Source organism: Phyllosticta citribraziliensis (genome assembly GCF_038025025.1).
Source record: "Phyllosticta citribraziliensis strain CPC 17464 chromosome Unknown J3D65scaffold_9, whole genome shotgun sequence".
Lineage (NCBI taxonomy): Eukaryota > Fungi > Ascomycota > Dothideomycetes > Botryosphaeriales > Phyllostictaceae > Phyllosticta > Phyllosticta citribraziliensis.
This window is the reverse complement of record NW_027117346.1, coordinates 233,915-261,332: the sequence shown is the minus strand read 5'-3', so window position 1 is coordinate 261,332 and position 27,418 is coordinate 233,915. Positions and strand designations below refer to the sequence as shown.

General features: G+C 55.7%; 7 protein-coding genes across 7 annotated transcripts; 4 read left to right on the top strand and 3 right to left on the bottom strand.

Annotated features, from left to right (window-relative positions):
- Positions 1-4,354: 4,354 nt before the first annotated feature.
- J3D65DRAFT_458201 (glycosyl hydrolase) lies at positions 4,355-5,717 on the bottom strand. The gene is made up of 3 exons (XM_066796407.1): positions 5,064-5,717; positions 4,745-5,012; positions 4,355-4,685 (listed from the first exon to the last, which is right to left on the bottom strand). The coding sequence occupies exons 1-3, from the start codon at positions 5,589-5,591 to the stop codon at positions 4,489-4,491; spliced, it is 993 nt and encodes a 330-aa protein (XP_066652868.1). The 5' UTR covers positions 5,592-5,717; the 3' UTR covers positions 4,355-4,488.
- Positions 5,718-6,241: 524 nt separating this feature from the next.
- Positions 6,242-7,368, bottom strand: J3D65DRAFT_458199 (uncharacterized protein). Its single transcript, XM_066796406.1, has 2 exons — positions 6,903-7,368; positions 6,242-6,851 (listed from the first exon to the last, which is right to left on the bottom strand). Exons 1-2 carry the CDS (start codon positions 7,180-7,182, stop codon positions 6,409-6,411), a joined length of 723 nt encoding a protein of 240 aa, XP_066652867.1. The 5' UTR covers positions 7,183-7,368; the 3' UTR covers positions 6,242-6,408.
- A 1-nt stretch (position 7,369) lies between these two features.
- On the top strand, positions 7,370-11,219 carry J3D65DRAFT_458193 (uncharacterized protein). The gene is made up of 7 exons (XM_066796405.1): positions 7,370-8,457; positions 8,511-8,656; positions 8,708-8,796; positions 8,843-9,646; positions 9,695-9,971; positions 10,023-10,152; positions 10,201-11,219. Exons 1-7 carry the CDS (start codon positions 7,556-7,558, stop codon positions 11,099-11,101), a joined length of 3,249 nt encoding a protein of 1,082 aa, XP_066652866.1. The 5' UTR covers positions 7,370-7,555; the 3' UTR covers positions 11,102-11,219.
- A 1,732-nt stretch (positions 11,220-12,951) lies between these two features.
- Positions 12,952-14,509, bottom strand: J3D65DRAFT_458153 (uncharacterized protein). The gene is made up of 2 exons (XM_066796404.1): positions 13,488-14,509; positions 12,952-13,434 (listed from the first exon to the last, which is right to left on the bottom strand). Exons 1-2 carry the CDS (start codon positions 14,152-14,154, stop codon positions 13,091-13,093), a joined length of 1,011 nt encoding a protein of 336 aa, XP_066652865.1. The 5' UTR covers positions 14,155-14,509; the 3' UTR covers positions 12,952-13,090.
- A 2,367-nt stretch (positions 14,510-16,876) lies between these two features.
- Positions 16,877-18,179, top strand: J3D65DRAFT_543265 (putative glucan 1,3-beta-glucosidase; the record flags this gene model as incomplete). The annotated part of the gene is made up of 4 exons (XM_066796726.1): positions 16,877-17,070; positions 17,119-17,535; positions 17,593-18,079; positions 18,132-18,179. Coding segments are annotated over 4 exons (1,146 nt in total), but the record flags the coding sequence as incomplete, so codon positions are not given.
- A 701-nt stretch (positions 18,180-18,880) lies between these two features.
- On the top strand, positions 18,881-21,044 carry J3D65DRAFT_631455 (uncharacterized protein). Its single transcript, XM_066800916.1, has 5 exons — positions 18,881-18,926; positions 18,980-19,227; positions 19,286-19,313; positions 19,372-19,885; positions 19,934-21,044. The coding sequence occupies exons 2-5, from the start codon at positions 19,025-19,027 to the stop codon at positions 20,596-20,598; spliced, it is 1,410 nt and encodes a 469-aa protein (XP_066652863.1). The 5' UTR covers positions 18,881-18,926; positions 18,980-19,024; the 3' UTR covers positions 20,599-21,044.
- A 964-nt stretch (positions 21,045-22,008) lies between these two features.
- On the top strand, positions 22,009-27,166 carry J3D65DRAFT_457370 (uncharacterized protein). The gene is made up of 4 exons (XM_066796400.1): positions 22,009-22,621; positions 22,713-22,810; positions 22,899-24,920; positions 24,975-27,166. The coding sequence occupies exons 1-4, from the start codon at positions 22,379-22,381 to the stop codon at positions 27,082-27,084; spliced, it is 4,473 nt and encodes a 1,490-aa protein (XP_066652862.1). The 5' UTR covers positions 22,009-22,378; the 3' UTR covers positions 27,085-27,166.
- The last annotated feature ends 252 nt before the right edge of the window (positions 27,167-27,418 follow it).

The following is a 27,418-nucleotide window of genomic DNA, read 5'->3' as shown; positions in this document are numbered from 1 at the left end:
CTGACAGTAGGTGCCGCGCCTTGCCTAATCCGGTATCTTGCTTGGTGTTGAGTCCACCAGTCACCTCGGCTCGCCGTCGCGCACCTCGTCATTGCCAGTGACGTCACCTCATCGCCGCCGCACCTCAACTTGTCGCGCGCCTCGTCGCCCTATCGTCTACACCTCACCTTCCACACGCCGCGCCATGGATGAACCGCTTTGGTGAACCTTCGCTTACTCTGCCGCCTTCTGGCAAGACTGCGCGCCACGTCAAGCAACTCGCTCCAGAGCCTCAAATGGACGTATGGACACCCTGTGGTGCAAGAGGAGCAGCCTCAGTATAATGAAGGCCGCCGCCAGCTGCGTCAGCGGGTGCCACCAGGCGAGGATCGTTTGTGCAAAGTTCACATACGAGAAAATTACCTTTTTTCTGCAAAGTGGTTAGCTAGCATTTCGCAGTCGGGGGAGAGGATGTCCTGTGTACCTGGTGCCGAAGTGCTCCAAAGCGACCCACATCTCCAATCGCACCGCATTTCTCAAACAATGGCGCTCGTTTGTCCGAGTACTGCGAAGTGGGCGCCTCTGGTTTCTTCTTGTCGCGATATGTCCTACACATGACGCGCATGTCGAAAAGAATGATCGGGCAGTCGGAAATCTCTTGGACAGCTTACAGGAGCTGCAGCGTCAGGCCCCGTTCTGCGTGGGGGACGGTCAGAAAGTCTTGGTTTTGGTCAAGCTTTCGGCATGTGCCTGTGTGGTACGGTCAGTAGCTTTACAAATAGTAGTGAAATATGATTTGCTCACCCATGAACGCGTAGACTTCTTGATTGCGATGCTTTTCAAAAAGAGGGAGCATGTGCCAGACCCAATGGGTCTCTTCCGGAATCAATGTCAGGAGCTGCTGCAGTGATGCACCTTCGTGGTGCTCCCTCATCACGGACATGATGGATGCAATTGTTGGGAATTTCTCGTCAAAGGGCGAGTGGGAGATCCTCCTTGGCCCCGGCTTCAATCTCAGTCTCCTCTTCGTCTAACGGCATTGCCTTTCCCCTTGTCCTCGTTTAGGCGCGCGCCCGTCCCAGCTCTTAACAACCAGCTGCTGAGAAGCCCTCGTCTTCGCGTTGGCCAGACCGCCAGTCTTCTCAAATATTTCGATGGTGAGATGAGCCAGGCAGATGAGAAGCAGAACGACGAGGAAGAAGAGATCGACGAAGAGGGGGCGAAATTGACGACAACGACCGGAAGGGCGAGGAAGAGTCGCCGCAGAAGATTGACGAGCATTCATATGCCCCAAAATACATCTGATAGGGAGTTTCCAAGCCAAACAAAGCCAAAGTGCGTGCGCGGGAGCATTCAGGAGTCTGAGAGAGCATTGATAGGGAGCATTCGGGCCTTGGTTCGCAGAACCTCAGGATTATGTGTGTCACGACTTTTGCGACACAGCCTCGCAGCTGAGGCCTTTTGAACGGAGCTCCAGCAGTTCCTGGAGCGGAAAATGAGTAGCAGAACGCCAGCCATGCCCTGCATGATTGCTCTGGCAGATCAAAACTTACGAAAAACGCGCCGCAGCACTTGGCAAGCAACCTTCCCCTTTCTGGCCCGGCCGACCAGCCGTCCAGATGCTTCGTTGACAAGAGAGACAGATGGCAAGGCAAGTGCCGAAGTCATTCGTGCAGCAGGCTAGCCCACCAGCCAACCTTCCTCTCGCATGGGATATGCAGGACATGCTTCCCTCCCTCCCTCCCGCTCCGCGCTGTGCGTTCCGCTCCCGGCGCACACGGCGACTGACTGCTGCAAGTAAGATGGAGCGCGCGCAGTGTCAGTGTCAGTGTGTCAATGCGGCGACAAAGCAATCTTTTTGACAAGCGGATACGTGCATACATGCAAGTGAGCGGACAGGGACGAAGGCAGCGGACCGCCCGCCCGGCCGCCCGCTGTGCAGTGCGCCTGCTCAACGCCCATGGTGTATCGGCGGTGCTGAAGTGACGTGTGTGGCGGAAGTGCCTGATTGTAGAGAAAAGATGCAGGTTCACAGGCTGAGGTGGTTGTCGACTTATTTTTACAGCCGTTCCTGATTCACTCTATTTCTGTCTTTGTTTGCAATTGCTCTTCACCTCACTTCGCCTTGTCAAGCCCTGGTCCAGGCCAGACTCATCGCACACAGAATCGATCAATTTGGCGTTTGGTGCAACCCGTGTGTGTCTGTACTGCGCTCGAGCATACCGATCCATACACAGGATACAGCAGAGGCGTATAGTGGTGCTCTTGTAAGACACGTCTGCTTTGTGGCGTCGAGCTGTGCTGGGGAAGCCCGTATTGGGTGGACAAGCCTGAACCGAGGCTGGCGGGACGCCCCGTCCCTGCCATCAGCGTTGAGCTTTTGATTATGGCGGTGGTTAGTTTGCAACAGGAGATCAAACAAGGTTGGCTGCATGGTAAGGTGATGGAGGAGCAGTAGCGGAAGGGATTTCCAAGTCTCAAGGTTCCAAGACGCTGGTGGCTACAGAAGATGCCGGTTCCTGGAGTTTGCGCCTGGCAAGCATTTGACTTTCATTTGGCTGACTCGATTTGTCGTTGCGTCAGCTGTGGTTGGAAACATTGAAATCATCGGAAGAAATTCACTAAAAGGGTTACAGCAGACGTCTTCGTTTCCTCAGGCTGGAGGCGCCCTTGTATCTTCTTGTCTCAAAAGCGAATGCAACATTGATGAACTCCTCGGCTGAACACCAACCAGAAAGAAAGCTTCTTCAAATTAAGGAGATGAAGGCCAAGCTCAGGTTGTTGTTGAGGCTGACGATGACGATGCTTGACGTGGCTGGCGACGTGTGTTGCACGAGTATCGCAGCTCCCTACTTGGCAGGCGCTTGGCAAGGAGGAATAGCGGCATAGAAAATGGTCAAGAGACCAAGAGAACAGCCAAGGCTCCGCTCCAAAAAAGCTCCCTACGCTGCATTGAAACGGGACGATGAGAGCGAAAGGAAACGTTTCGAACCTTCACCGGTCCATTCTCATTCATCAGTGGTGATCGATCTTCCCGTCCGTCCGACCTTTGGTCAACGCTACAGTAGCGCAACGGGAAAGAACCGCTATGGCGTATGGCAGGATTCTAGCCCTCACGCTAATCGGGCTCCTTGTCGTTTCCTCGGACTAAAATCCGACCTGGCCTCGGTCCTTTGCGAGCTGGTGGAAGCCATCAGCGAAGCTCGAGGGAGAGCGACAGGTCTGAGCCTGACAAACTGATGCAAACGCGCGTGTCGACTAACCTTCATCTCTTCCCGAGCGAGCATGCACCGCATCGGCCCACATATGCAGGATAAGCTGCCGCCGTCGGATTTAATCGAGCCCGATCCTTCGATGTTGTGAGCGGCAGGGCGGGACGTGGAGATATCGGCTTGGAGGAAGAGGGTTGGGTTGAGGCGCCGGTGGGTGGCGGGCGGGAAGGATGGGCGCTCCCGGCCGGTACGGTAGAAGGGAGGGGCCGAGGAGCGTTGGCGCGCATCCAGCTACCCCCTGAACAGGTTACACAAGGGTTACAAGAGTCTTTTCGGCCAGCAATGCACTTACCAAGATGCTGCATCGTCATGTACCTTTCCGGCCAAACACGACGACGAAAAGTCCTCTTCCGAATTGTGTACCGACCCTTCAGAGTCGACTCCGATTTTCCGAGAGGTTTGCTGTGGTTTGATGTCAGCGTGTTCGTCATCTTGCTAGAAAAGGGTTCACGACTTCTCGGCGAAGTCATCGTGTGCTTAGAGATTAGTCGGCATATGCGCCAATATGGACAGCAAAGCTGCAGTGCAGCAGAGACTGGCGAGACGGTCACATCCCTTTCGAAAATTGACCAACCATCTCATATCATCTGCCATGCATCTTCCCCACATCGACCCTTGAAAACCAATGGCCAGACAGGAAGAAATGCTTGGTTCAACTAAAATCAATCGATTAATCCCAAAGCTTGACCTTTCGCAGATAGATAACTGAAAATGCAACACTGCGCTGTGCGCCGAGACAAATGCCGGGGTTCCAGCTCGTATTGTACATGTTTTGCCGGCTGGAGCTGTACAAGTATTCATCAAAAACTCGTACCCAAGGGGCTCCTAGTGTAAGCCTCATCCAAACACCGATCGAAGAAAAGTAGCAAAGGAACTCTCGAATGAACAGGACGTCGATGGAACAATGTAGGGTATATGAAGCCGGCTGTAAACACCTGGAGGTCAAGACAATGACCTGTAGCAATTGCATGATGGATGCTGTTCCAGTGCCAAATCGGAAATGCTGAGTGTAAATGCGAGAAAAGGGACAACGATGATCCGTATGACGGATGGTGTGGATGCCAAGGAAATTCTGCAGGCACGACACTAGACCGCACTCGATGCAAAGTCGCGCAACACTGCTGCTTTACCGCAGCTAGTGCAGCACACCGCAAACGCTCGAGGATCAAGTCAGCAGATAGCCTCGGGCGGGGATTTGGCGCCCATAGTTGACGCTACTATCCCTCTTCTTCCCCGCTCAGGCGGAGGCAACGTTGTCGTTCCAGGACAATTGAGCCGTGTAGACCGCACGGATGGTCGATCCCGCCTCGATGTACGCGTGGAATATCAGGTGCTGACCGTCAGGCGCGATGCTCGCGCCGCCTGGGGACCAAAGACCGGTGGAGCTAGAGGTGAAGAGAGGGGTTGACGCCCGAGTATAGGGACCACTGACACCTATCGATCGTTAGCGATCCAGATGACTTTGAATGTCGAATTCCTCGAGTCCAACTTACTCGAAGCAGTTGCGTAGTTGACATTGTAATTGATGGTGGTGAAGCAATTCGAAGAAAAGAACAAAACGTAGCGACCATCAGCGAATTTAGCGATCGAAGGCGCTTCAACGTCGGGGCCGTCTACGTCAGGAACATCGTTGGTTAGGATCTGATAAGCGGAACCAATCTTGTCAATGCCGTTTGAATCGACCTTTTGCAGCATAATCGGCGTCGATTTTCGAGGCGCAACGTCATTGTTGCATGCGCCGCCGTTGCCTTGAGAGTTTCCCTATCTCGTTGTCAGTATCAGAGGCCCAGGAAGAGAGAAGATGTGGCTCACATCAATCTTATAAGTGACATAGCGCGATCCGTCCGAGTCAAGGAAGCTGGAGGCATCAATTGCCCCGCCTTCACTGTTGTGACACACCCAGGCAGTGGATTGAGCAGTATAAGGTCCCATGATGTTTTCTGAGGTCGCTACACCAACGCAGTGACGATCGGGATTTTCGAGCCGAGCCGCGCTAAAGTACATGACAAATTTGCCATTGTCGTTCTGAATGACATCAGGAGCCCAGATGGATGGTTTGGAAAATGCTACCCAAGCAGGAATGGTTGGTAGAGCATCTTCCCCAGTCAAAGACCACGTCTTAAAGTCGGAGCTCGTGGCAATTTGGACGTGTGGAGCGGTGTCGTCTCCAAGATTTGTACCAAAGCTGTACCAGGTGTTTCCCACTTTCACGATTGAAGGGTCCGGGAAGTTGGAGGAGATAACAGGTCCACTGGGAGCACGCTTCTCGAGAGGCACAGCAGAAACAAGAGAGAAGCAAATGAGTGCTGCCACGCCGGACCTGGTGAAAGTGGGAAACATGTTGACGTTGAGTAACTGAGCAGTGGGTATGGACAAGGAAGGGTGGGAGGGACAGCCTTTTTGAGCACAACAAGAGTCTAGACTGAGAAACTTGGTATGTCATGATGGCAGCTTGAAAAGGGAAAGTCCCCCTTGCGCTGACATCCTACCTTCTGAAGAAGCGGGTGTCTATGCACGCTGCGCATGCACCGCTGACGAGCTTCCTACCTAACCTTAACTCGTGATAGGAGATTCAACCCACGAAAATAGATCATGGGGGCGCCAAGTGAAAGGTGTTTTGAGCCATTGTGGACCATAGCAGCAGGCTGCAAGAGGCTTCTTGGCTTGGAAAATTCAGAAGCAATTGATCAGCTCGCAAAGCAGAGGCTCTTTCAAGGGATTTTACCCCGGCATCGAGCACAGCAGAGCCATGTGGCAGTGACGGTGCTTGCGATTCCTTCCCGCAGGACCGCCAAGACGATTATTCTGGACTGGCTCCACTGAGAATGGGAGGATTTTGGGCCCCAGGAAATGATTGCTGCTACACGGAATAGCAACAAACGCTTACCCAAGCACGGCTCCCCACTCAAAAGGGAAAGGTTAGCTTACTTGAATGCTTGACAGGTCTCAGTAATAATGAATGGTGTGATAATTGCCACTGCAACGTGTGAGCCGAGTTGTTGGCTGATTGCGGCAGTCAACTGATGGCAGAACCCAATGACGTGGGACGAGTGACGGCGAGGCTGAAGCTCGGCGAGCTCTATGGTTCAGAGCTTGAGCCATGTGCCTTGAAGAGCACGCGGGGGTGCGAGTTGGACCCAAGAGATCTGTTAAAGTGCTATGCACATCTGCGGTGCAGTGCGGTAAGCTTGCTCGAGGCGGATTGGTGCGCGGCATGATGCGCTTGCCCATCCGGCAAGGCTGAGCGGAGCAGGCATCTGTTAGGGGAAAGCGGATGGGCCGACTCTGGGGGTGAAGCGCCAGCGGCAATCCTGTCCGTCCTGATGGAGTATTCCCGCATCCGATGCGCAACCCTAATTTGATGGGTGGAAGGGGGCCACCAGGCAGAGTAGGAAAAACGGACGAAAAGGAAAATTGAGCTAGAGGCCCGGTTTCCGAAAAAGACTGGTAACGTGACTAGAAGCGCCAATAGAATGACTCCACACGACGGAAAAAAACATGCTGAATTATGGGGAGAGCTGACATGTACCAACTCACCGGCCTGGTGCCAAGCGACCGTGGCCCCAAGTATCGGGGGCGGTGCAACAGAAAATAAAGATACTTGAACCACAGGTTAACTGCTGGCATCTGCACGTCAGATTCTCCACTGACTTGGCCGAGCAACAAAAAGCTGCAAAGTATTGAGTGGCGCATCATAAACAGAGGATTCGGTTGCTTGTGGCAGTGTGGCACGACGTGGATGACGAAGGCCGAGAAGGGGGCACGCGTGTGCTACCGTATACTGCCATTCGACCGCGACCTTTTGGATCATCAAGTACAAGCCGGCAGAAGGGGAGACTGGGGCGGTGGAAGAAGTAGAGGTCAGGTTGGAGAAACGTTGGGTTGCCCTGCGCGAGGGGCAGGTGAGGACGCCAAAACCGAGCCGAGTCATGCGAGATCGTCAGTGGCTAGCAGCAGCCGGGCAACTCGAGTCCGGATTGAGAAAGTCGAGGACAAAGATGGTGGAGGGCAAAAGAGTGCAGATGTCTTGACGGGCACAGCAGCAGACCGACGGCCGCGTGGACAATGTTCGGTCGAGCGGCCACGACTTTGGCGTTTGCACTTCCGGTCCCCGCAATCGCATCGGATCCATGCTGGCGAGCTGTCCTACGTTCAACAACACCCAAACAACACCTCGACCCAATGCCTCAGCGCCGCGCCATGCTCCGTTAACCACGCCCGCCTGACGATGCCAGCTGTCGCGAATCCGACTCCTGCACCGCTGCCACCCTATCTCTGTTTCGCCGCCCCGTAGCCGTGTCACCATGGACCAACAACCTTCCGAACGTGCGGACCCTTCTGAGGCTGTCCCTCAGGTACCCGTGGGCGTGGACGAGGCTGAAATGATGGCCTTGCCTTCGGATCCGGTCAGGAATATTGGCGCGGACGAAGAGGGCGTGAAGCCTCCACTCGATACCGCCGAGCAACAAGTCATTGAGGCCATTGAACAGGCAGGCCACCCTCCAGTTCCAACCGATGGCGCCACGCTGCCGGCGAGACCTGGCCTTCGGCGTGACAAGTCTGCTCCAGCTCCCCAGCGCTTGCCGCCTCCCGCGCCACCGGCACCACCCTACGAGCCGGGTCACCAGCCGACAGACTCGCTGTCGCTGTTGCAGCTCAAAAAGCTCGTCACTGATATGCCCAAGGTCGAGCCGACCCCCTATGCCTTCGAGTACGACGACTCATCCTCTTTTGCCCAAGAGATTGAGGAATGGTTTTCATACGGCCTGGAGGAGCAGGCCATGTTGCTCAAGTCGCTGTCCTCGTTTGTCGAGGAATGGGTCGCTCTTCGCGATGGCACACTTTCAAACCTGGCGGCATACGAACAGGGTGAGATGGACTGGTGCAAAGCCGAGCCGGCATCTAGAGAACAACTCGTGAGGAAGCTGGTGGGAAATCTCTCCCGCTCGGACAGAGATGCCCATCTGCGGAGCCTTGAGGCCTTGGTATACATTGCCCTAGGCTGTTGGCATGAGACTGCAGGACTTTCAAATATGCAGGACGAGGAAGAATTCGCTCCCCCAGCTAATGATGCCGAGCAATCCTTCAACTATATCAAGTCAGAGGTGCAAATTGACTGGATTCGCAATGGCGTTGAGATAATACATGAGTGCCGTGGTATACAACCCATCTTCGACATTGCTCGTTCTGCCGTTGTGCGCGAGTTGTGAGTTTTCTGCTTGCCCAATCTCGTGGCCCAGATTCACTGACTTGGTGAAGTACCATGGATGTTGTCGAGCAAGAAATTACTCCCCACGACGAAAGAGAAGCCGATCGCCGGGAGCTGTGGTGTTCCCTTACATTGATGTACGTCCTCCACGAAGTGGCGCGAATGGACGGCCACAATTCCCTCAAGCAGGAGCTATGTAAGTGAGAATGATGGAATGATGGGAACTCTTGACTGACTTGCCTCACAGCTGAGCTCCAGCCAGATTTGGCTGTCTTCCTCATCGAGGTCATAACAAGCTTGCGATGGGACGACTCCATTGGGCCCCCACAGCACAAGGTAAGAAAGTAAATGCGTTGGCATAATTGATGACTAACACAATCAGGTGCTTCTCTTGACTTGGAAATCCATCTTGATCAACTTTGGTGGGCTGCAAGAGCTCGACGAGCTGAAGAAGTCCTTTCAAGATCCCTTGCAAGAGACTGCCGACAATCGAGGCCAACCAATAATCACGGCATCTCCGCTGGATTATCATCTCTTTCGGCAAGAAATCAGTTCCAAGTACCCGGCCTACAACCCTCCGCCCCCTCTCTTCCCTTTGGAGCCCGAAAACAACTCCATTCTTCCTCCCTTGAAAAACCACCAAAGCAAGGCTTCGGAAGCAGGCTCTTCTGGACCAGGTGTGGGTAATATAAATGGCACTTCTATTCTCCATCAACCAGTTCACATAGCAACACCTGCTCCATCTCCGCCACCTTCGCCAGCCGGGCCGGGAGGCAAAGGCGGCAAGAAGCAAAACTACCAGACTAATCAGCTTTTCCCCTTTCTCTATCCTCCGCTCGACGAGTCGAGCAACAACCTTGGCGGAAAGGGCTCCACCGACCTTCAAGACATGCTTGTTGGGCGGAAGTGGGAAGGGAGCGACATCCCAACCTCGATCTCTGAAGCCGCAGAACTGTTTGCCAAAAGAATGAGGGCGACACGTGCGATGAAGCAACTATGGGAAGAACGCGTCCTTTTCATGAAATACGAGCGCGGTTGGGTTGGTCCAGAGGATGTTGACGTGGAACCTTTCGAGCTGGACAGGAAACTGAATGCCATCAAACTCGAGGATGGAAAAGCACCCGAGGAAAGGAACAAACAGCAAGATCTGGTTTCGATGAAGCTGGATCGTATAGACAGGTTCTATGTTGGTGTATCTTTCCTGTTGCAGACGATGCTTACTAACATTGACTAGTCGGCCGTGCTTCCACACCTTCAATCGTTGGTCATTGTTCTGCTTCGGACCTTTTTGTCCCATCTTGCGACTCTGGCACTTCAGAGCAACAGTCCAACTGCTGTTGGCATGGAAGTTGGCCAGAATGGAGGGCCAGGAGACGGAAGTCCCGGATTCATGATTCCTGACATGTCGAGAATCCCCCTCGAGGACTTGGACAGGATGAGGACAGAAGAGATTCAAGACAAGGCTGCCTCTGGCATCCTGATCCTTTTGCTCAAGTGGTTCAAAGTGTCTCGTAAGCATCGATCGCTTCTGGTTTAATTGAAGAGTGCTGACTTTGTGGCAGACATTTTGAAGATGGAGTATCTGACGCAGTTGCTGGTGGACTCAAACTACATCCCACTTACACTCAAGCTACTTCAGTTGCAAGAGATTGAGAAGGCAATCAATTACAAATGCGACAGGGAAGACCTCAAGTAAGCAAGGCGCCACATCAAAGCCCTCATGTCACTAATTAGGTACAGTTTCTTCTACTTTTGTCGCACGCATTCCCGAGAAGGTCTCAGAGATGCAGAGGCACATGGCGGAGCCGAATCAGACGAGCAACACGACCCTGATGAGGCTGTCCCACCTCCGATCCGACGTCAACCATCAGCCGACAGCCTCCTGGACTCCATCACAGAAGACCCATCGATTGCAACGGGAGAGCCTGGACCCTCAATCGCAACCGACGGCAACGGTAACCATCTTCCAGAAGTCGACGAGCTCGGTATCCCAGTAACCAACCTGCCAACAGAACCGATCACGTCCTTCTCATGGCGCAACTTCTTCAGCAACATCAACCTGCTGCGCATCATGCAGAAGATTTGCAAGAACAAGGCGCACCGCAACTTGATGCTGGTCCAGTACAAGTCGAGCCAATACCTGCGCAAAAGCCTCAAGATCCCGCAACCGCAACTGCGGCTGTACACGCTCAAGCTGTTCAAGAACCAGGTGCCGTACTGCGGGCGCAAGTGGCGGCAGGCCAACATGCGCGTCATCACGGCCGTGTACCTGCACTGCCGGCCCGAGCTGCGCGACGACTGGCTGGCGGGCTCCGACGTCGACGCCGACGTCGACGAGAGCGTGCCGCTCGAACAGGCCCTGCGCGCCCTCACGCACTGGTTCAACCTCAAGCGCTACCCGGAGCGCCTCGGCGCCGAGCCGGGCGTCCTCGCGCGCGAGCAGGACTTCTTCCGCCGCGAGCTCGAGCGCCTCGGCTGGGGCGAGATGCAGGCGCAGGCGGCGGCTGCGCAGGCCGCCGCTGAGGAGGCCGCCATGCTGGGCGACGTCGCTGCGGAGTGGGAGGCTCAGGGCCTCGCTGGGCCGGGGGGCCCGAACGAGGGACCGCCGCCGGGACCGCAGCAGTGGCAGCAGGGCTATTGATCATGTCGAGGCTTTCTTCGGTGTTTTTGTCTGCTGTGTGTAATGCGGGTGTAGGTACGGACGGGCAGGCGAAATGGCGTCGCATCTTCGCGTTGGAACATCACATAGGTCTGTCGGTCGGTCATTCGGATTATGGTAGCTGGAGGTTTGGCTGTGTGTGTTGCGTGGCTTCGTGTAGCTGCCGCGCGTAATTTTTCCTGTCGACATGAAGTCTGCGTCTGTATGTGTATGTCCAAATGACAGAGACCTCTCGACCATTCCTTTGGCCCTTCCTTTTCAAATCAAATTGCACGCCATTCTCGTCGTCCTATCTTCATCTTTCCACTGAATCACGGGAGCTGCTGCACACATCCACATCCTCCTATTACAGCGCAGCATGTAAATTCTTCTGTCATGCATCTCGCCCGCACCACCGCATCACTGGCGATGGTGAGACCTCCATTTGCAGCGCAACAAGCGCTGAAGTAACGGCCTCTATGCAGTCGCGATGTGGTGTTGGGGAAGAACCCAACGTTTACGCTGGACGCAGGAAGTCTCCGAGTCCGAGTCCGAGTACAAAGCCTGCCCTGGGTACCCGTTCCCATGCCCCTTTCTTCTTCACCTTGACCACTCTTTTTCTCCCGCTCTTCCCTCCATTCCTCTCTCATCTTCTCTTCTCCCAGCGAATGCGTCGCGCACGACCAGACAGACGGCAGAGCAGAGACACAGCGCTACCTACCCTGCTGAACACTTAGTGAATTGAGCGAAAGACCGAGGTTGCCCGCGCCGACATGTAGCATAGCATACGGCATGGGGTGTTTGAGGGCGGAGGAATGGGGATGGATGCTGGGCACTGTGCCAGTATTGATACAGGGCAAGTGACGCTCGCTGCTCGCTGCTCGCTGCTTTCTACGCGATGACCAGACCCACAGGCAAAGGCAAAGGTCAAGGCAAGCCGTCTGCAGCTGCAGCGGCAGCTGGGCGAGGGACATGTACATGTACCTACCTACCTACCTACCTACCTTGCCACGTTTGCGAAAAAGAGGGTGTCGTCAGGGATCCATGCATGCACACTAGGTAGCGACACCACGGGGGCGGCGGCGGCGGCGGCGACGATGCGAAAAAAGCTTGGGGAGGAGAAAGACTAGGCACGGTCCGGGTGCGGCCGTGACCTATCCGCTCTCAAAATACCGTAGGCAAGGCAGGTCACCAACGGTTTCGGTTTCGTCGTCATGTGGCCAGCAGGGGCAGGGCCAAGGCCGGGGCACCGCATAAACATAGTCCAAGCACACGACTGACCACGCGTGCAGAAAATAAGGGCAAGTATCACAGACTCACTCGATTCAATTCGAATTGGGGGAATGCCAAAACTAAAGCAGAGCAGAGCAGAGCAGAGCAGCGCAGAGCAGAGCAGCGCAGAGCAGAGAAGATGCACTAAGTAAGAGCTCAGCGGAAAAAAACTCGCCCACCACCACGAGAGGATGTAGGAAGGAAGCATACAGGTATCCGCCACACACTTGGGTTGAATCCGCAAGGTTGAGAGAGAGAGAGAGAGAGAGAAAGAAAAGGGCGGAAGAAAAAGTCCTCTCGTGTCATGCAATGAAAGTGTCCGCCTCCCGTCCGTCAAACACCCAAACCGTGGATTGGAGGAAAAGAGGGGAGAAAGTGACTCGATCGAGTCGAGTCGAACTCCCGAATTACCACCCATTCGTCGCTCTGACCCACTGTCCATCACTACGACTCCCTGTTTCCGAGCCGTGGATCGCAAGAGGAAGAGGGAGAGGATGGGTGTGAAGGTGCTGTGTTGGCCAATCGCGCCTGTGAAGAAGGGCCTGCGAAGAAGATGAAATCAAATCAAGCAAGCAAGCTGAAAAACCAGTCGTGAATCGTTCATGACATCGTCCTAGCGTCGAAGGCTGCTTGAGCAGACACTGCCACAGCTGTGCTTGCTGCTGCTCGTGTCTCGCTGGAATTGGCGTTCGTTCCTGAATGTGAAGGTGCTCGCGCTCCTCAACTATCGCCATTCTGATCCGCCTTCTCGCCTTGGTTTTGATACTCTTCGGGCACTATGCCGGCGTTCTGGCAGGCCTTCTTCCATATCTCGACTTCATTCCATGCGCGTTGACATTCGCCCTTGAACTTGTCGCAGCTAGCACTAAGCTCAGTGATTGCCTGCTCGGTCAGGAGTTTCTCGAGAGTCCACTTTTCGATGTTTTGCGACTCGTTCTCCTTAAGTTGAGTTATAAACTGGACAGCGCGCTGGAGGATGGAACCCTTGTTCTTCTCACAACCAGGGACAATCTTGGCCAATTCGTTGATGCCCTCGTTGATTGTCTCACGGCGTCGGCGTTCAACTGTTGCAATCAGAAATTGTCCCTGGATTGGTGAGGAATAATTCTAAACATACCTTCCTTGTGATTGTCCCTGCGAATCTTGTGCCACTCCTCAGAGCCGACTTGAGGCTTTGATGAAGGAGGCGGCGATTCATTCTGAGACGCTCCCGGGGTATTCGACTTGTTGTTCATGGGGTCCAAGCCATAGTCACCCATTCCATGCGAGGCAGCGTGGATGTTGTGATCTCCCATGCCGAATGAATTGCCCAGAGCCCGGTCATTTTCTCCACCTGTCGGTTGGTTCTGGAAAGAAAGCTCGGTGGCTTGAGGGACCGTCATTTGAAAGTGATGCGACAAGGCTGCAACAGCCGTGTCTGTCGCAGACGAGGTGGTTCCGCCATTCTGGTGCATGTTGTGGTCGTTTGTGTGTTGCGCCAGCTGGCTGAAGTCGATCTCAGCATTGGAGTGATGCATATCTTCTTCGCCAGTCCCAGTACCGTGGTGTGCGCCCAAAAAGGAATTGTTCGATTGATCGGTTAATCCCGCGGAACCCGTGTTGTTTGCTGATCCAGGTGATGCGCGCTGGTAGTTCGCGTTGCGAGACGAGTCGCCGGGGGCAGGTCGCGTGTTGGAAGAGCCTTGGTCGATCGAGCTGCGCTTGCGCTTGTTGTTGTGCATCGAAGTCGAGTCACTGACGTCGGCCTTGGGATCCGAATCAGGGTAACTGGCAACGTCCGCCATTTGCGCGCCGACTTGCAGCTTGTAGGGGGATGGCTCTGACTTGGCTTGCGAGGCTGATTCGTTGGCTTCGCGGTTGACGGCGCAAGTGGTCGCAATTTAATTCGAGGTGGGTATTGCCCAATGGCGGATTTTAATGGATGGCGGAGTAGGACAACCACAATATGCAGGCTGCCGCGAATGGCCCTCAGACAGACCTGGGGGCAAGTACTGACTCCAGGAGGACGGTAGGCGGGGCAGTACAACGCGTGGCCGCGGAGGCAAACCACCAGCAGAGTTGCACTATGGCGAGAGGGAGAGAAAGGTAATGTTTTTGAGAACAAACCCCCGCAAGGCTCCGCAAGAGAGAGGGCAGTGGTGGACGAAGGTAGAGCAAGCACACTGTTAATGCCCTAGTGGATATGCATCGTTAGCACGTGTCCTACGGCAAGTGTCGAGTGCGACCATGATGCGGACAAGCAGTTTCCTGGCTGTGAGACCAAGCTGTCAATGTCCTGCTTGACGGTTGCGCGAGACGCTGCTGCGCGTTGGCACCGCAGGCCCGTCGTGACGGTGGACACGGCGGAGGCCGCGTAGGCGACGAGGACCAGGGACGCGACGGAACCATGTGGAATGCGCGGTAGCAGGTGCGAGGCCAAGGGACGGTGTCGCGGTGGCGCGGGCGACGAGGAGAGGACAGGGCGGCGATCGGTGGCAGTCGTGTCAAGAGCGCCGTGGTCACCGTGTCGCGCGATGGAGGGAGAGGCCGGGTGAATTGATTGAGATGATGACTTACTTATGCTCCCTCGTCGGCGAGGACGAGAAACGTGACTTGAGGTGGTCCCGACTCGACTTGGACTTGACGGCGTCGACGGTAACGCGGTCGACGCGCAAAAAAGGGTGCGACCGAGAGCGGAGGTGCGCGAGGGCAGCAGATGGACGACGGGTCAAAACCGAGAGGAACTGGGCCTGGACGTGGGCCAGATATTGGGTTGTTAATGTTGATGGAGGGAAGAGTTGATGGTTGATCAGGTGAGTGCTAATCACATGGCACCAGTCTGTATGGGTGCCGTGGGCGGCAATCGCTGGCCTCTTTTAACAGAACCACCACAGCCGACTTATCTCAGCATCGGAGGAACATCGGAACCCCCGCCCCGACGACTTCGCTTCGCTTCCTTGCGGTCGACTCGACCCTCTCTCTTGTCAGTCACAGCTGTCCACCGCCTTTTCTCTCCAACAACAACAACAACAACAACAACTCCCCCGTCTTGCCCACATCCGCATACACGATGACTGCCTCTCCTCATCCTGCACCTCTGAATGCACCATCAGGTCTCGTGGTGTGCACCAATCGAGACCTAGTTTCAGCCGAGGTGTTCACGTGTGCTGTCTGCGCGCCTTGATTGTCGCCATCGCAGCCTATCACTGCTGGGCCCCGGCAGCCACCCCCAGCCCTTTTTGGCTGCATCAACCTGCACTCCACATGTATCTACCTGTACCTAGCCCCGCCTCTCTGCTCGGATCAACCTTTCTCCAGCTATACCCATCCGGATCCTCAACACCCCGTCCCTCTCTTGCTTTTTTCTCTCTCTCTGCTGCATGATTCATGTCTGTGTGAGACTCGACCAAATTCTCGTCTTTGCACTGCCTCCCGAGACATGACCAAACCCTTTTCGTTGCACCTTGGGATGCTGCAGATTTCTCTCGACTACATCTTTGCTTTTTTGGTCTTGACATATAGGGCTTACCCAGAACCCAGGGACGCTGCCATTTCCCTGAGCCATGCCTTGGAAGTATTTTCGCCCGAGCAGATTGCTTTTTCCACGCCCGCGCCCCTTGACAATTTTGTTTTCCCCAGACCAAGACCTGGCTGAAGGCCATCTGGAGTAGCATGCAGCGCCGGAAACACTCGTTGCCTGCCTCATCCGTCCATGACACTGGACATTACCCAGAAACGACCAAATAAGTCTCCATGACCGGCACTCTGACCACTCCTGCGTCGACGCATTGCGTCGTGGATCTTTCTGGACTGAAGAAGTCGTGCTGAATTAACACAAGGCTTCCCTTGTCACACTTTGGTTTCTTTTCTACAACATTTTGAGTCAACAAGAGCGGGAAAAATGTTTCATTCCGGCCAGTTGTTGCTTCAAGTGACGTCGACTCCGCCAACTTTGGCGATTATGAGATCCTCCAGGAGCATCCAACCAGTGTTCAAGACGCCCAAGATCGCTGTTGAGACATGGCAGAAGACCGACTTTGTTGGCAGAGCTTCATGCGAAAGCTCTTTTGTCGCGAGGATGAAGTCGACAAGGAGCCGTCGAAGGAGCTGTCAAAGGATCGCAAGGCAGGAAGATCAAGTGCAGAACCAACCCAGACTCCAAAGGGGTGAGGTCATGAGGTTTGAGTTCGGTCTGATTTCCATTGGGGTTCGAAAATCGCCGTGGCATTGCGCCGGCTGTGGTTGTGCGTGAGGTCAGTGTCACGGGCAGTTTAAGACAGCGACCTAACAAAATCCCCTCTCCACCTAAATCAAAACAGCTCTTCAACTATTGCGCTCTGTCGCTCTTGCACCCTCGCTTTGCTGTTTGCTCGCTACCACACTCATTTCCGTCGCTGAAGCTGTGCCATCTTGAAGATGGCGCGTCCATTCATTGTGCACATTCTCTTGGTGCTTCTCTATTCACTTGAGGCCACCGCTCGCCCGGCTTTCGTTGGTGACTACCTCAAAGCAAACGCCAATACCTACTTGCGCGGCGTCAACATTGGCGGATGGCTCGTCCTCGAGCCGTACCTCACTCCTCAGCTCTTCAAAAACTCTCCGGCAGTTGATCAGTGGACCTTTGACCAGCAGCCCGGCTCTGACGAAGCGATCAAGAACCACTGGGACACATTTTTCAACGAGTCTGACGTCCAGAAGCTCCGCTCGTACGGAATCAACGCGTGAGTAGTCAACCATTCTGGGAATCACCTTCCACTAAACTAACACAGGTTACGCATCGGAATCGGCTACTGGGCTTACGACAACACAGACACGCCCTACCACCAAGGCGCCGATGACTACCTGGAAAGTGCCATAGGCTGGGCCCGCAAGTTCGGAATGGCAGTCATCATTGATCTACACGGCGCACCTGGCAGGCAAAACGCGGCTGCAGGCTCCGGTCGGATCGCAGCAGTGGAGTGGCAGGCAGATGGTCAGAACAATCTGGAGCGTACAACGGAGATTTTGAGGACCATGGCGCAGAAGTATGGTTCTGCTGAATATGCAGACACGGTTGTCGCAATCGAGCTGCTCAACGAACCCTCCAACGGCTTCCCCAACACACTCACGACCTCAAAGAGATGGACCAAAACGACCTTCGACGCTGTTCGCGAAGCTTCTCAGAACAAGAATCTGCGAATCGTCATGTAAGATTCCACACCCCCCCCATTGAAGTCAGTGGTCCTATTCTGACTTTAATCCAGGCACGATCAGTGGGTGCAGCCTAAGAACTGGCTCGATGTCAACGCAGCGTTGAACAGCACCAATCCTGGAATATTTGCCCTCGACGTGCATCAGTACCAGCTGTTCACGGAAAAAGACCGCCACCTCGACCAGGACGGCCACATCAAAGAGGTCTGTCGGTTTGCAGAGGAACAGCTAAAGGTTGCAAAGGACAACAACCTCCCAGTCTACGGCGGCGAGTTCAGCGGCAACACCTTCATCTGCGTCAACCCTGACGGTACAACATTTGCCGACCCTGAAGGTACCGGCCAGCTCTGCCCCGACGGCGGTTGCCAGTGCGAAGCCGACGGAGGTCTATCCCTCGACGACTGGGAAGGCCCGATCATCCAACAAGTTCGCCGCTACGTCGAGGTGCAATTCGACGTCTTTGAGAAGTACAGTGGAGGCTGGTTCTTTTGGAACTTCAAAGGCCCTGGCTCTTGGGGTTTCATTGGGGGTGTCGAGAAGGTGAGATGTCATCTTGTTCACCAATCTAGGAAATTACTGACCATACTGCCAGGGATTCATCCCCCAGCCACTGACGGATAGGCGCTTTCCAGGCCAGTGCTCTTGACTATTCGAGCAGTGCTCGATCTTGGATTCTTCGCTTCTCTTATACGGCTGCCTTTCTTGGGCAAAGGCACGCTAAACATAGGGATGCTCCCTTTCAACCGCCCGTTGGAGCGCCAAATGCTCCTTGATTCGACGACATCCCAATGGGCTCTGAAAGGCATTGGGTGCTATTGGATACTGTTTCACAGCTTGGCTCTTCTCTCAGTTTTCTCTTCGCGTATGTAGTGTTTAGCTTCAATGATGGATCGAGTTGGTAGGGCAGAGCGCTTCTTGAGACCTAGCGATAGAGATGTTCGAGCCGCGAGTTTCCTGTCGTAGGCACTCTTTCTGTGTCCAATCCTCGCTGGAATGAGGGAGGCGTGATCCAGGTTCCCGGCATTACTGCGGTTGGCCTGGCAGTGATTGGTCGCGTGCTCTAGATGATAGATCACCAGCTTCGCGAGTGGCCCGATCGAGGCACTTGTCTGGCAGGACTGTGCAAGTGATGACGGACAATAGACTGCATAGAGCCAATGTTTCACAATGGAATATGTCCCATGCCTTGTGAAGATGAACAGCGACGAAAATGTCCAGGAGAGGTGTCGTTCCAAGGTTCGGTGGTTCACTCCGACATTCCCGATGACGATGAGCCTTGGCGCGCACGGGCCCTCGCTCCCGCGACGCGCCTTTGCTCCGGGCCTCTTCCTGTCATTGGAGCTTGCATTTGCCAACTCGACGTACATTCACCACCCTTCCTCCACGCGTATGTGTCCGCCCTGCCTCTTCGCGAGACTCGCTCACCTTCCCTCCCTACAGCTCTGCATCAGATCTACCTTGCATTCCAACCATACATCCTCCAACATGTCGGGAACCGTCAACCCGCCCAGCTCAACTCCAAACGAGTCCAAGTCCGCTCGCAAGAAGAAGGCCAAGGCTGAGGCTGCTGCCGCTGCTGCTGCCGCCGCCCCTTCGAGCCCCATTAAGGATGCTTCTTCGCCAGTCGAGGGCTCGGTCAATGGCGCGGATGTTGAGTCGGAACACCCGTTCATTAAAGAGCTGCAAAAGTACGTGGGCCTTGCACGCGAGCACCGGAACAAGCCCAAGTATTGACATCTACTCTAGGAAGCTCCGCAATGTCAACAAGAAGCTCGTGAGTATCGTCATCGAAACCCAGCCTCACAATGGATGCTAATCTTGCCTATTTTCAGAACGCCATGGACAAGCTCAACGCTGTCTTGAAGGAAAACCCCAACGTCGCTCTCGATGATCTCGTCGCCCAGAAGAAGATCAACAACGACCAAAAGGCCCAGGCCTTGAAGAAGCCCCAGCTTGAGGCCGACCGCGAGCAGTTTGAGGAGCAGCTGGCTCAATACAAGAAGGTCAATGATGACCACCAGAAGATGTTGAAGGGTCAGAGGGAGCAACTGGAGGCCGCCCATGCCGAGAAGCTGAAGGAGGTTGAAAGAACGGCTCAGGCCACCGCAGAGGCCAAGGCTGAGGAGGCCACGAAGGAGCGTTTGCTCATCTTCTCCAAATTCCTCCGGGCTGCTGCTGCCAGGCGTCAAGAGTGTGACGATGACTCGGAGCTGTCCAGGGCCTTCGAGGGTGCTCTGCTGCAGGTTTACGGCGGCAATCCTGAGGCTGTGGAAGCTGCTCTGAAGCTGATTGGTGGCTCTACGGAGCCTGTCCTTTCCACCGAGGGCATTGCGCTTACCATCACTTGTGAGCATCCCTCATTATCCTCTAGCCAGCAAATCTGACCGTCTACAGACGCCGAAGTCAAGGAATCATCGATCAAGGATATCGAGTTTGCCGACCAAAAGGCTTGGGCCGAAGAAGTTGCTCAGTCGGAACCCGTTCCGCCGGCGTCCAACGCAGCGGCCAGTGCGGAAACCGGAACGGACCCCACGGTCGCTCACGCTGGCCTGACTGAGATCGACGACAGTGTTGCTGCTACCAACGGCGACTCCCACGACGAGTCCCCCGCCCCTGCTGCTACTAGTGTCGAGGACAGCTCTGCCAATGCTGCCGGTGCGGAGCAGTGGGACAGCAAGGTGCCCGTCGCTGACGACCCTTTGACCGAGAGTTTTGAGATGGTTCCCCGCAACCCTAGCGAGACCGAGGCGATCCACCAACCGGCCCCGGCGGCCAGCACCCAGAGCTGGGCTGAGGACACTCCCGCCCTCTCCGCTCCCGAGACTCCTGCTCCTGTCACCAATGCTACTCCTGCGCCCAACGGTGAAGGCTTCCAGGAGGTCGCTCATCGCGGTGGTCGTGGACGTGGCGGTTTCCAGGGCGAGCGTGGCCGTGGCGGTTATCGCGGCCGTGGTCAGGGTCGTGGCCGTGGCGGAAATTTCCACCGTGGTGATCGTGGCCGTGGCGGCAACGGATTCCGCGGCGGACGTGGTCGTGACCAGGCTCAGGCGTCTGCTTAAACGCATGCGAAGCAGTCTCCCACTGGCATGCAATGACTGCCACCAGCCAAGTTGACAATGACGACGTAAAGGTGGTGTCCCAACGCTCATTCTCCCCATGGTTTTACAAAGTGATTCTCTCGGGCATTTGAGCGATTTTACGCAAGGTGTTACGGATAGGGTCAAGAAAACAAAAGATCAGTCACGGTCTCGAAATTTGCATAGCATTTGGAGCCCTGGAACAGGTGTGAAAATGGGGTCTCGGGGTTGCTCGTCGGTTAATGGGGTGGGGACGCAGTTGGCTTCTACAGGTTGTCTCCTTCAGTTCTTTTGCTTTTTACCCGCGCCCTCTCGCTACCCTCCCCTCCCCCATGACTGCGACGAGAGATTCACGGATGACTAGTTGCTTTTTGTTTTAGGAGTCTACGTGAGGAGAACGGAGCTTGGGGTCCACCATCATGATGACTGTTCTCTCTGTGTGGTGTTGTCTTATCGCGTCCGGATCTTGCAGTGATCAAATTCGCCGAGTTGGAGGATCCGGACCTGGACTCGACCCGAGCAGGCCTGAGGTGCGTCCAGTCTGCCCTGCACCCTTCCGGTCCCCACGGACCAGCACAAAGCTCACCACGTGGGGCTCCGGCTGCCGGTAGGGCTGCGGCTGCGGAGTCAAACGGCGATTAACCTACGGCTGGTCCCGTATACTCGCAGATCCCTCGTCGGCGGCTGCACCGTGGCATCACGTCAAGCTCCGGGGTGACGCAGTGGCTTGTGTTTGACGTGCTCCAGCAGCGCGCGGCCCCGCCAACGTGTAGTTTCTGGCCTGCCACCCGACTGTGGGTGAAGGTTGGGGTGACGCGAGTGCGCGAGGTCCCCGAGTGCCGCAGTCCTGACCACCGACTTGGTGCGCAGCAACCTGCAGATCAGCAAACAAGCCTCACAGGTGCGCGATGATGTTCCTGCATCAGATCTGATCTCGGTAGTGGATCTATGTAGGATTGCCTTTGTGATACGCCCCGCTTATGCTGCTCTGGTGATTGTCGGGATGGCACAATGAGACCTCGAGATGAATGGGAATGCAGCCTCACTTTCCCAATGCGTTGGGTGAGACGATGAGACTTGCGAGGCAAGGTAAACAACCGGGAAAGGTCAAAGAAGGGAGCGCGCACTGCACGTGATTGGCGATTTAAGGCGGCTGCCAGGTGAGGCCGGCCTCGAGTCGGGGCGAGGCCGTGTGGGCCAAATCTGGTCTGGTCTGGTCGCCTCCTTTGCACCGTTGGAAAGAGACACTCTGCGCTTTTGGGCAGAGAACAGAAGGCCATAGGAACTTGTCTGGTGAGCGGTGGCGTGAGCTGCGTACCACCGTCTGCAGTGCTCGGTAAACAGGCAGGGCAGGGCAGGGTTCGCTCTAGCGGCTTTGGGCCAAGCACCCATCCAACATCCATCTCCGCTCCTTGCACTGGACCGTACTTTTCGACCTTCATACCGCCCGCCCACCGTCACACTTCACTCGAGATTGCGTCTTCTGGCCCGGCGACAGACTGCGCTCCCACCCCCAACAACTCCCATGCGACGCTTCTAGTCGTGTGCTGCCGGAGCACTCTACTGCCGCCGTCGCTCGTTTCCCGCATACCCCTCGCCCGCCCGACCTACTACCAACCGTACCATCCTCACTCACGACGAGCGGCCGCCGACCTCGCCGCCTTCACATCCACCCTCAGCTCGACCGCACAACCTCCGCCCGTGCGCGCCCTCTGCCACTGCGCATTCCCTCCAGCCTTGCGACGGCTGAGACTACGTCAACATGGAGGACGTTCCGGTGTCGGACGCTCCTCAAGTCGCGGCCGCTGCCGCTCCCGACACCACTGCGAAACACGTCGACCACAAGGTCGCATTGACACCGCCGACCAGCGAAGACATGGACAGAGGCAAGAGAGAAGGATCGTCGTCGGATTTGTCCGAACTCGAATTTGACGATGACGACGACATTGGAGAGGTTGAGCCAGCCTACTATTGGGATGGTGGAAAGATCCCTGTCTTCCACCCGGTACGTCGCCGCCGTTCATGCAGCGCCTTTGCGCGCAAGTTGCGACCTGGTGTCGCTTGTCCATTTGCGCGTGCTGATTGTTGCGGTGCAGACCATGGCCCAGTTCCGGAGCTTCAAAAAGTTCGTCGATAAGATTGACAAGTACGGCATGAAGTCGGGCATTGTCAAGGTCGTACCTCCGGCGGAGTGGTAAGCTTCCTCCACCCTTGCCAGTACCACGCAACTGCGCCGAGTCTTTGGGCAGGACACAGAATGATCCTAACCGCTTTGGCGCCAGGCGAAACTCGTTACCTGATCTCTCCGAGGCCGTAAAGAAGATCAAGGTCAAGAATCCAATCACGCAAGACTTCTCCGGCAGCCGCGGCCAGTATACCCAGCAGAACATCGAAAAGCAAAGATCGTACAACTTGCCCCAGTGGAAGGCCTTGACAGAAGAGTGGGACCACCAACCGCCTGCCAAGCGGGGAGAGCGTCGCGGCGATCAGACAGCCCCGGCTCGCACGCGGTCCACGCGTAACCGAGAGCCTACCAACGCCGCGCCTGGCCCGAAACGAACTCGAGGACGGCCTCGAAAGTCTGCAGCTAAGAGCGTTGCTTCTCGAGAAGCAAGTCAAGAACCTGAACAGACACCGGAGAATGGCTCGACTTCCCGAAGAAACAGCCAACAGTCGATTCCACCAACACCCGCTTCACCGCCCGAGGACACTGTTGGTCCTGTCGACAAAAAGATTGCCGCCCTTAAAAAGGAAGCACCGGACGACTCAACACCAAAGCCTCGCGGTCGCCAACCCAAGTCCATCTCATCAAGACGGAAAAACAACAGCCGAGCAGATGCTGATGATGTCGACGAAGAAGCCTTTGTTGGCTTCGACTATCACATGCAGGGGCTGGACGAATTCACCAAGGAGCGTTGTGCAGAGCTCGAGCAGTACTACTGGAAGACCGTCAACTTTGGCCAACCCATGTACGGTGCAGACATGCCAGGGTCCCTGTTTGATGACTCGACCTCATCTTGGAACGTCGCCAAGCTCGAAAATCTTCTGGACGTGCTTGGCACCAAAGTCCCCGGTGTGAATACCGCCTACCTGTATCTAGGAATGTGGAAGGCAACATTCGCCTGGCACCTGGAGGACGTGGATCTTTATTCCATCAACTACATTCACTTTGGCGCCCCGAAGCAATGGTACAGCATCTCCCAGGAAGACGCCCGGCGTTTCGAGAATGCCATGAAGAGAATCTGGCCCAATGATGCGAAAAATTGCAGCCAGTTCTTGCGCCACAAGACGTATTTGATCTCGCCGCAGCGGCTGGAAAGCGAATTCAACATCAAGGTCAACAAGCTCATCCACTACGAGGGCGAATTCGTCCTGACATACCCGTACGGCTACCACTCCGGATACAATATTGGCTACAACTGTGCCGAATCGGTCAACTTTGCTACTGAGCAATGGATCGAGTACGGCAGAATCGCCAAAAAGTGCGACTGCGAGTCGGACAGCGTCTGGGTCGACGTGGCTGAGATTGAACGCAAACTCCGCGGCGAACCGACTCCCGAGTACATTGAAGAGACCGATGAAGAGGATGAGGATGATGAGATGGAGGTTGCGCATGATCTTCCCAGCCCACCCGCGAGTGTCAAAGGAAAACCGGCCGCACCAAGAAAGAGGAAGAGGGATGCAGGAGCCAAGGACAGTCAAGAAAAGGTCAAGCGGGTCAAGATTCGCCTCAAAGTCCCCAAAGCGGAGCCATGCGTCTTGTGCCCGAACGACGTTGCGTACGACACGCTTCTCCCGACGGACAACGGCAAACAGGCACATCGTCTGTGCGCGTTGTTTACACCCGAGACCTACATCATCGAAAAGGATGGCGTTGAGCACGTATGCAATGTTGGAAACATTGACAGGGCGCGCCTGGAGCTCAAGTGCAACTACTGTCGCTCCAAGCGCGGTTCCTGCTTCCAGTGCGCTTCAAAGAAGTGCACACGTGCATTCCACGCCACGTGTGCGGCTCCCGCGGGCGTGCAAATCGACGAGGGGCCTGTTCCCACCTTTGACGAGGACGGTACCGAGTACTATTGCGACGGGTTCGACCTGCGCTGCCGTTTCCATCGCGCCAAGCGCCCCAAGAATGTGGACGTCGACAGCTTGGAGGAAAACAAGCTCGTCAAAGAGTACGCCAAGAATCTCAAGCCAAACCAGGTCTTGCAAGCACAGTATCTTGTTGGAGAGGTCTTTGCAGGCGTCGTTGTGGAGAACCGACCTGGCGAGCTCAGTGTGGTTGTCGACATCTTGCCTGACTGGTATGTATCAATGCCTTTCCCATCATCAATATGTCTCGCTAACGTGGTAACCAGTCGCGAACGCATTGAACTCGAGTGGAAGTACATTTCGGTTCTTGATCCCAAACAGTCTCTCCGCCCCAAGCCGTCTGCCAATGCCAAACCGCTGCCTGAAGGTCTTCAAAGCAGCGACCCAGCACTCAACTCCAAAAACCAGAAGGACGGTCCTCCAGAAGTGGACGATCCATTTTCGGAGCAAAATTCGAGTCAGAAATGGGCAGAGTTCAACACCGCCAGCGCTGAGGAGGTCAAGAATCAGTTCCAGGTCAAAGTCGACTTGTCAAAGCCGAATCAGCTGTGGCACTACCTTGGGAAAACGTCGACAGAGGCCAGGGCGCAATTCACCGACGACCCAAAGAAACCTGTGCACAACACAAAGGGCAACTTCCTGGAAACGGTCAAGGAGGCACAACGGGCGGCAGCTGCTGCAGAACGCAAGCCTCTGCCCAGAACCCATCGTCCAGCAAATTACCATGCTCTCAACGGTGCTATGGCAGCTCAACGAAAGTCGTTGCAGCCGCAGTACACGCCGACAACGAAGGAGTATACACCGAGAAAGACGGAGTATACACCAAGAAATTCGGTGGACCAAAAAGCGCTTCCTCGCCCCTCATACTCTACAGGATACAGTCCGGCAGGCTACACATCGTCTGCTCCAGCTGCGCGTCCGTTATCTTCACCCTTTGGCAACCCCGGCTTAAACGGGCCGCCCACCTTTACTCCTCTTCCTCCATATCCGTATACTCATTCTCCCTACTCCCCCGAGTTGCGACGGGGCTCGACTGCAACGAGCTACTCGCAGTCGTCTCAGTCGGGATATAGGACAAGCGAACCTTTTGTTCCGGCGTATCATCAGCCGACATCTTCGTCGCCCTACTCCACCCATGACGCACAAGCTGGCCGCCGGGTGCCATATCCAAATGTCCACCGCCCCTCGTTCTCTCATCAACACAGCCCTGGATCGGTCAGCGGCGCAAGTGGATACTCTGGTGCGTACAAGACTGAATCGCCAGTCCTTACGGCGCAGCGACAGTCATCGAGCAGCTCTGGTCAACCGGATGTCGAGTATCTCCAATTTCTGCAGCGGTTCCCCTACTTGCGCAACGCATACTTGCGGAGACCGAAGGTTTACGAATCTCCGTATCCTGGCACGAGCGGCTTCTCAGACGCCTACGACCCACGCAAGCTCAGGTCGCAGGCGCCACAGCCCCCGAGCAGTGTCTACTCGCAAACTTTGCAAAACTGGAGCCGCCCGAGCCTGCCCCAACCGACGAAGCTGTACAACAACCCTGGGTACGGACAGGGTCCTTATTCGGGCAACGATGCAAATAACGCCGCTTCGCGCCCTGGATTGATGTTCCAGAGTGCTCAAGATTTCCAGGCGGATGTGAACCGGGCGCAGTTGCCACCAACGAACGGGAGCACCAAGTTTGAGCTCCTGATCAAGCAACTCAGCCAGGCGAACGAGAATGCAGCGCGCAGATACGCAGCGCAGACACAGTCACAGCAGAACCTCCAACCTCGCCAGGCGCAGCCAGGCATGTATTATCCGCAGCAGTATCAGCAACCGGCTCCGACACAGGGCCCGCCGCCTCACATGCAACACTACGCCCCTCCGCAGCCGCAGCCTTTCCAAACACAGTATCAGCAGCCGCAGCCTCCTCCGCACAGCCAGCATTCGAGCAGCGCCCCGCGGCCCCCGGGCCCCGAGCAGCGCAGCCCACCGCCAAACCTGTCGCTAGGCGGCTACACGGGACCAAGCAACACGCGGGGCTACCGGCCAGGCTACGGGTACGACAGCGGGGCATTCGGCCCCGCGACCCAAACCAAGGTGCCCGAGGCCTTTAGCAGACCGCCAGCGCCCATGACGCCGGGTCGCAGCAGCGTCGGCGAGGCCGTGGCAGGCGGCGCCGTGCCAGGGCAGGCGGGCGGCCAGCTGACGCCGCAGCGCCCGGCCGTCAGCCCGCTCAGCGAGATTGGAGATGAGTCGTTGGACAGTCCTCCTAGAGGAGCGCGCAGCGGCGACGCGGAGTCTGGCCCTCTGGTCGACACCCCCGTGCGGATGGCGGCCTCGTCGGCTGTAGGCGCAGGAGGCAGTGGCAGGGAGACGTGGCGTTTCTCATAAGGGACGGACGGGGCTTTCATAAAAGTCGAACTTTTTGATCATGGGGCATGACAGCTGGGCGCGGCGGGGCAATCGGTGTTTAGAGATGAATTGAACTCGTTCGGGAGTGGTTCCGTGGGATGGCGCTGCGGCTGCCGACAGGCTCACTGGACAGGCAGGCTCTACTACTGGATGGATGAGGTATACCATGGGGCGTGGTGCGATGGGCGTTTTTTTGTTTGGTCGTTCTGGTTTTCTGGTTTCTGGGTTCTTCTTCTCTCACCTTTTTTGCCTTGCCTCCCTATCTCCTTGTCGTGAGTGAGAGAAGGAAGGACGACGACGACGTTATGGATAC

Bases quoted from the DNA above. Each gene is read 5' to 3' on its own strand.
- J3D65DRAFT_458193 (XM_066796405.1), top strand. From the start codon at position 7,556: ATGGACCAACAACCTTCCGAACGTGCGGACCCTTCTGAGGCTGTCCCT. The intron at 8,458-8,510 runs GTGAGTTTTCTG...GACTTGGTGAAG, and splicing joins TCTGCCGTTGTGCGCGAGTT to TACCATGGATGTTGTCGAGC. The intron at 9,972-10,022 runs GTAAGCATCGAT...ACTTTGTGGCAG, and splicing joins CAAGTGGTTCAAAGTGTCTC to ACATTTTGAAGATGGAGTAT.
- J3D65DRAFT_458153 (XM_066796404.1), bottom strand. From the start codon at position 14,154: ATGGCGGACGTTGCCAGTTACCCTGATTCGGATCCCAAGGCCGACGTC. The intron at 13,435-13,487 runs GTATGTTTAGAA...TGATTGCAACAG, and splicing joins CAGGGACAATCACAAGGAAG to TTGAACGCCGACGCCGTGAG.
- J3D65DRAFT_631455 (XM_066800916.1), top strand. From the start codon at position 19,025: ATGTCGGGAACCGTCAACCCGCCCAGCTCAACTCCAAACGAGTCCAAG. The intron at 19,314-19,371 runs GTGAGTATCGTC...GCCTATTTTCAG, and splicing joins GCAATGTCAACAAGAAGCTC to AACGCCATGGACAAGCTCAA. The intron at 19,886-19,933 runs GTGAGCATCCCT...GACCGTCTACAG, and splicing joins CATTGCGCTTACCATCACTT to ACGCCGAAGTCAAGGAATCA.
- J3D65DRAFT_457370 (XM_066796400.1), top strand. From the start codon at position 22,379: ATGGAGGACGTTCCGGTGTCGGACGCTCCTCAAGTCGCGGCCGCTGCC. The intron at 22,622-22,712 runs GTACGTCGCCGC...GTTGCGGTGCAG, and splicing joins AGATCCCTGTCTTCCACCCG to ACCATGGCCCAGTTCCGGAG. The intron at 22,811-22,898 runs GTAAGCTTCCTC...CTTTGGCGCCAG, and splicing joins GTCGTACCTCCGGCGGAGTG to GCGAAACTCGTTACCTGATC.
- J3D65DRAFT_458199 (XM_066796406.1), bottom strand. From the start codon at position 7,182: ATGACTCGGCTCGGTTTTGGCGTCCTCACCTGCCCCTCGCGCAGGGCA. The intron at 6,852-6,902 runs GTCAGTGGAGAA...CTGTGGTTCAAG, and splicing joins GCTTTTTGTTGCTCGGCCAA to TATCTTTATTTTCTGTTGCA.
- J3D65DRAFT_458201 (XM_066796407.1), bottom strand. From the start codon at position 5,591: ATGTTTCCCACTTTCACCAGGTCCGGCGTGGCAGCACTCATTTGCTTC. The intron at 5,013-5,063 runs GTGAGCCACATC...ACAACGAGATAG, and splicing joins ATGTCACTTATAAGATTGAT to GGAAACTCTCAAGGCAACGG. The intron at 4,686-4,744 runs GTAAGTTGGACT...AACGATCGATAG, and splicing joins CAACTACGCAACTGCTTCGA to GTGTCAGTGGTCCCTATACT.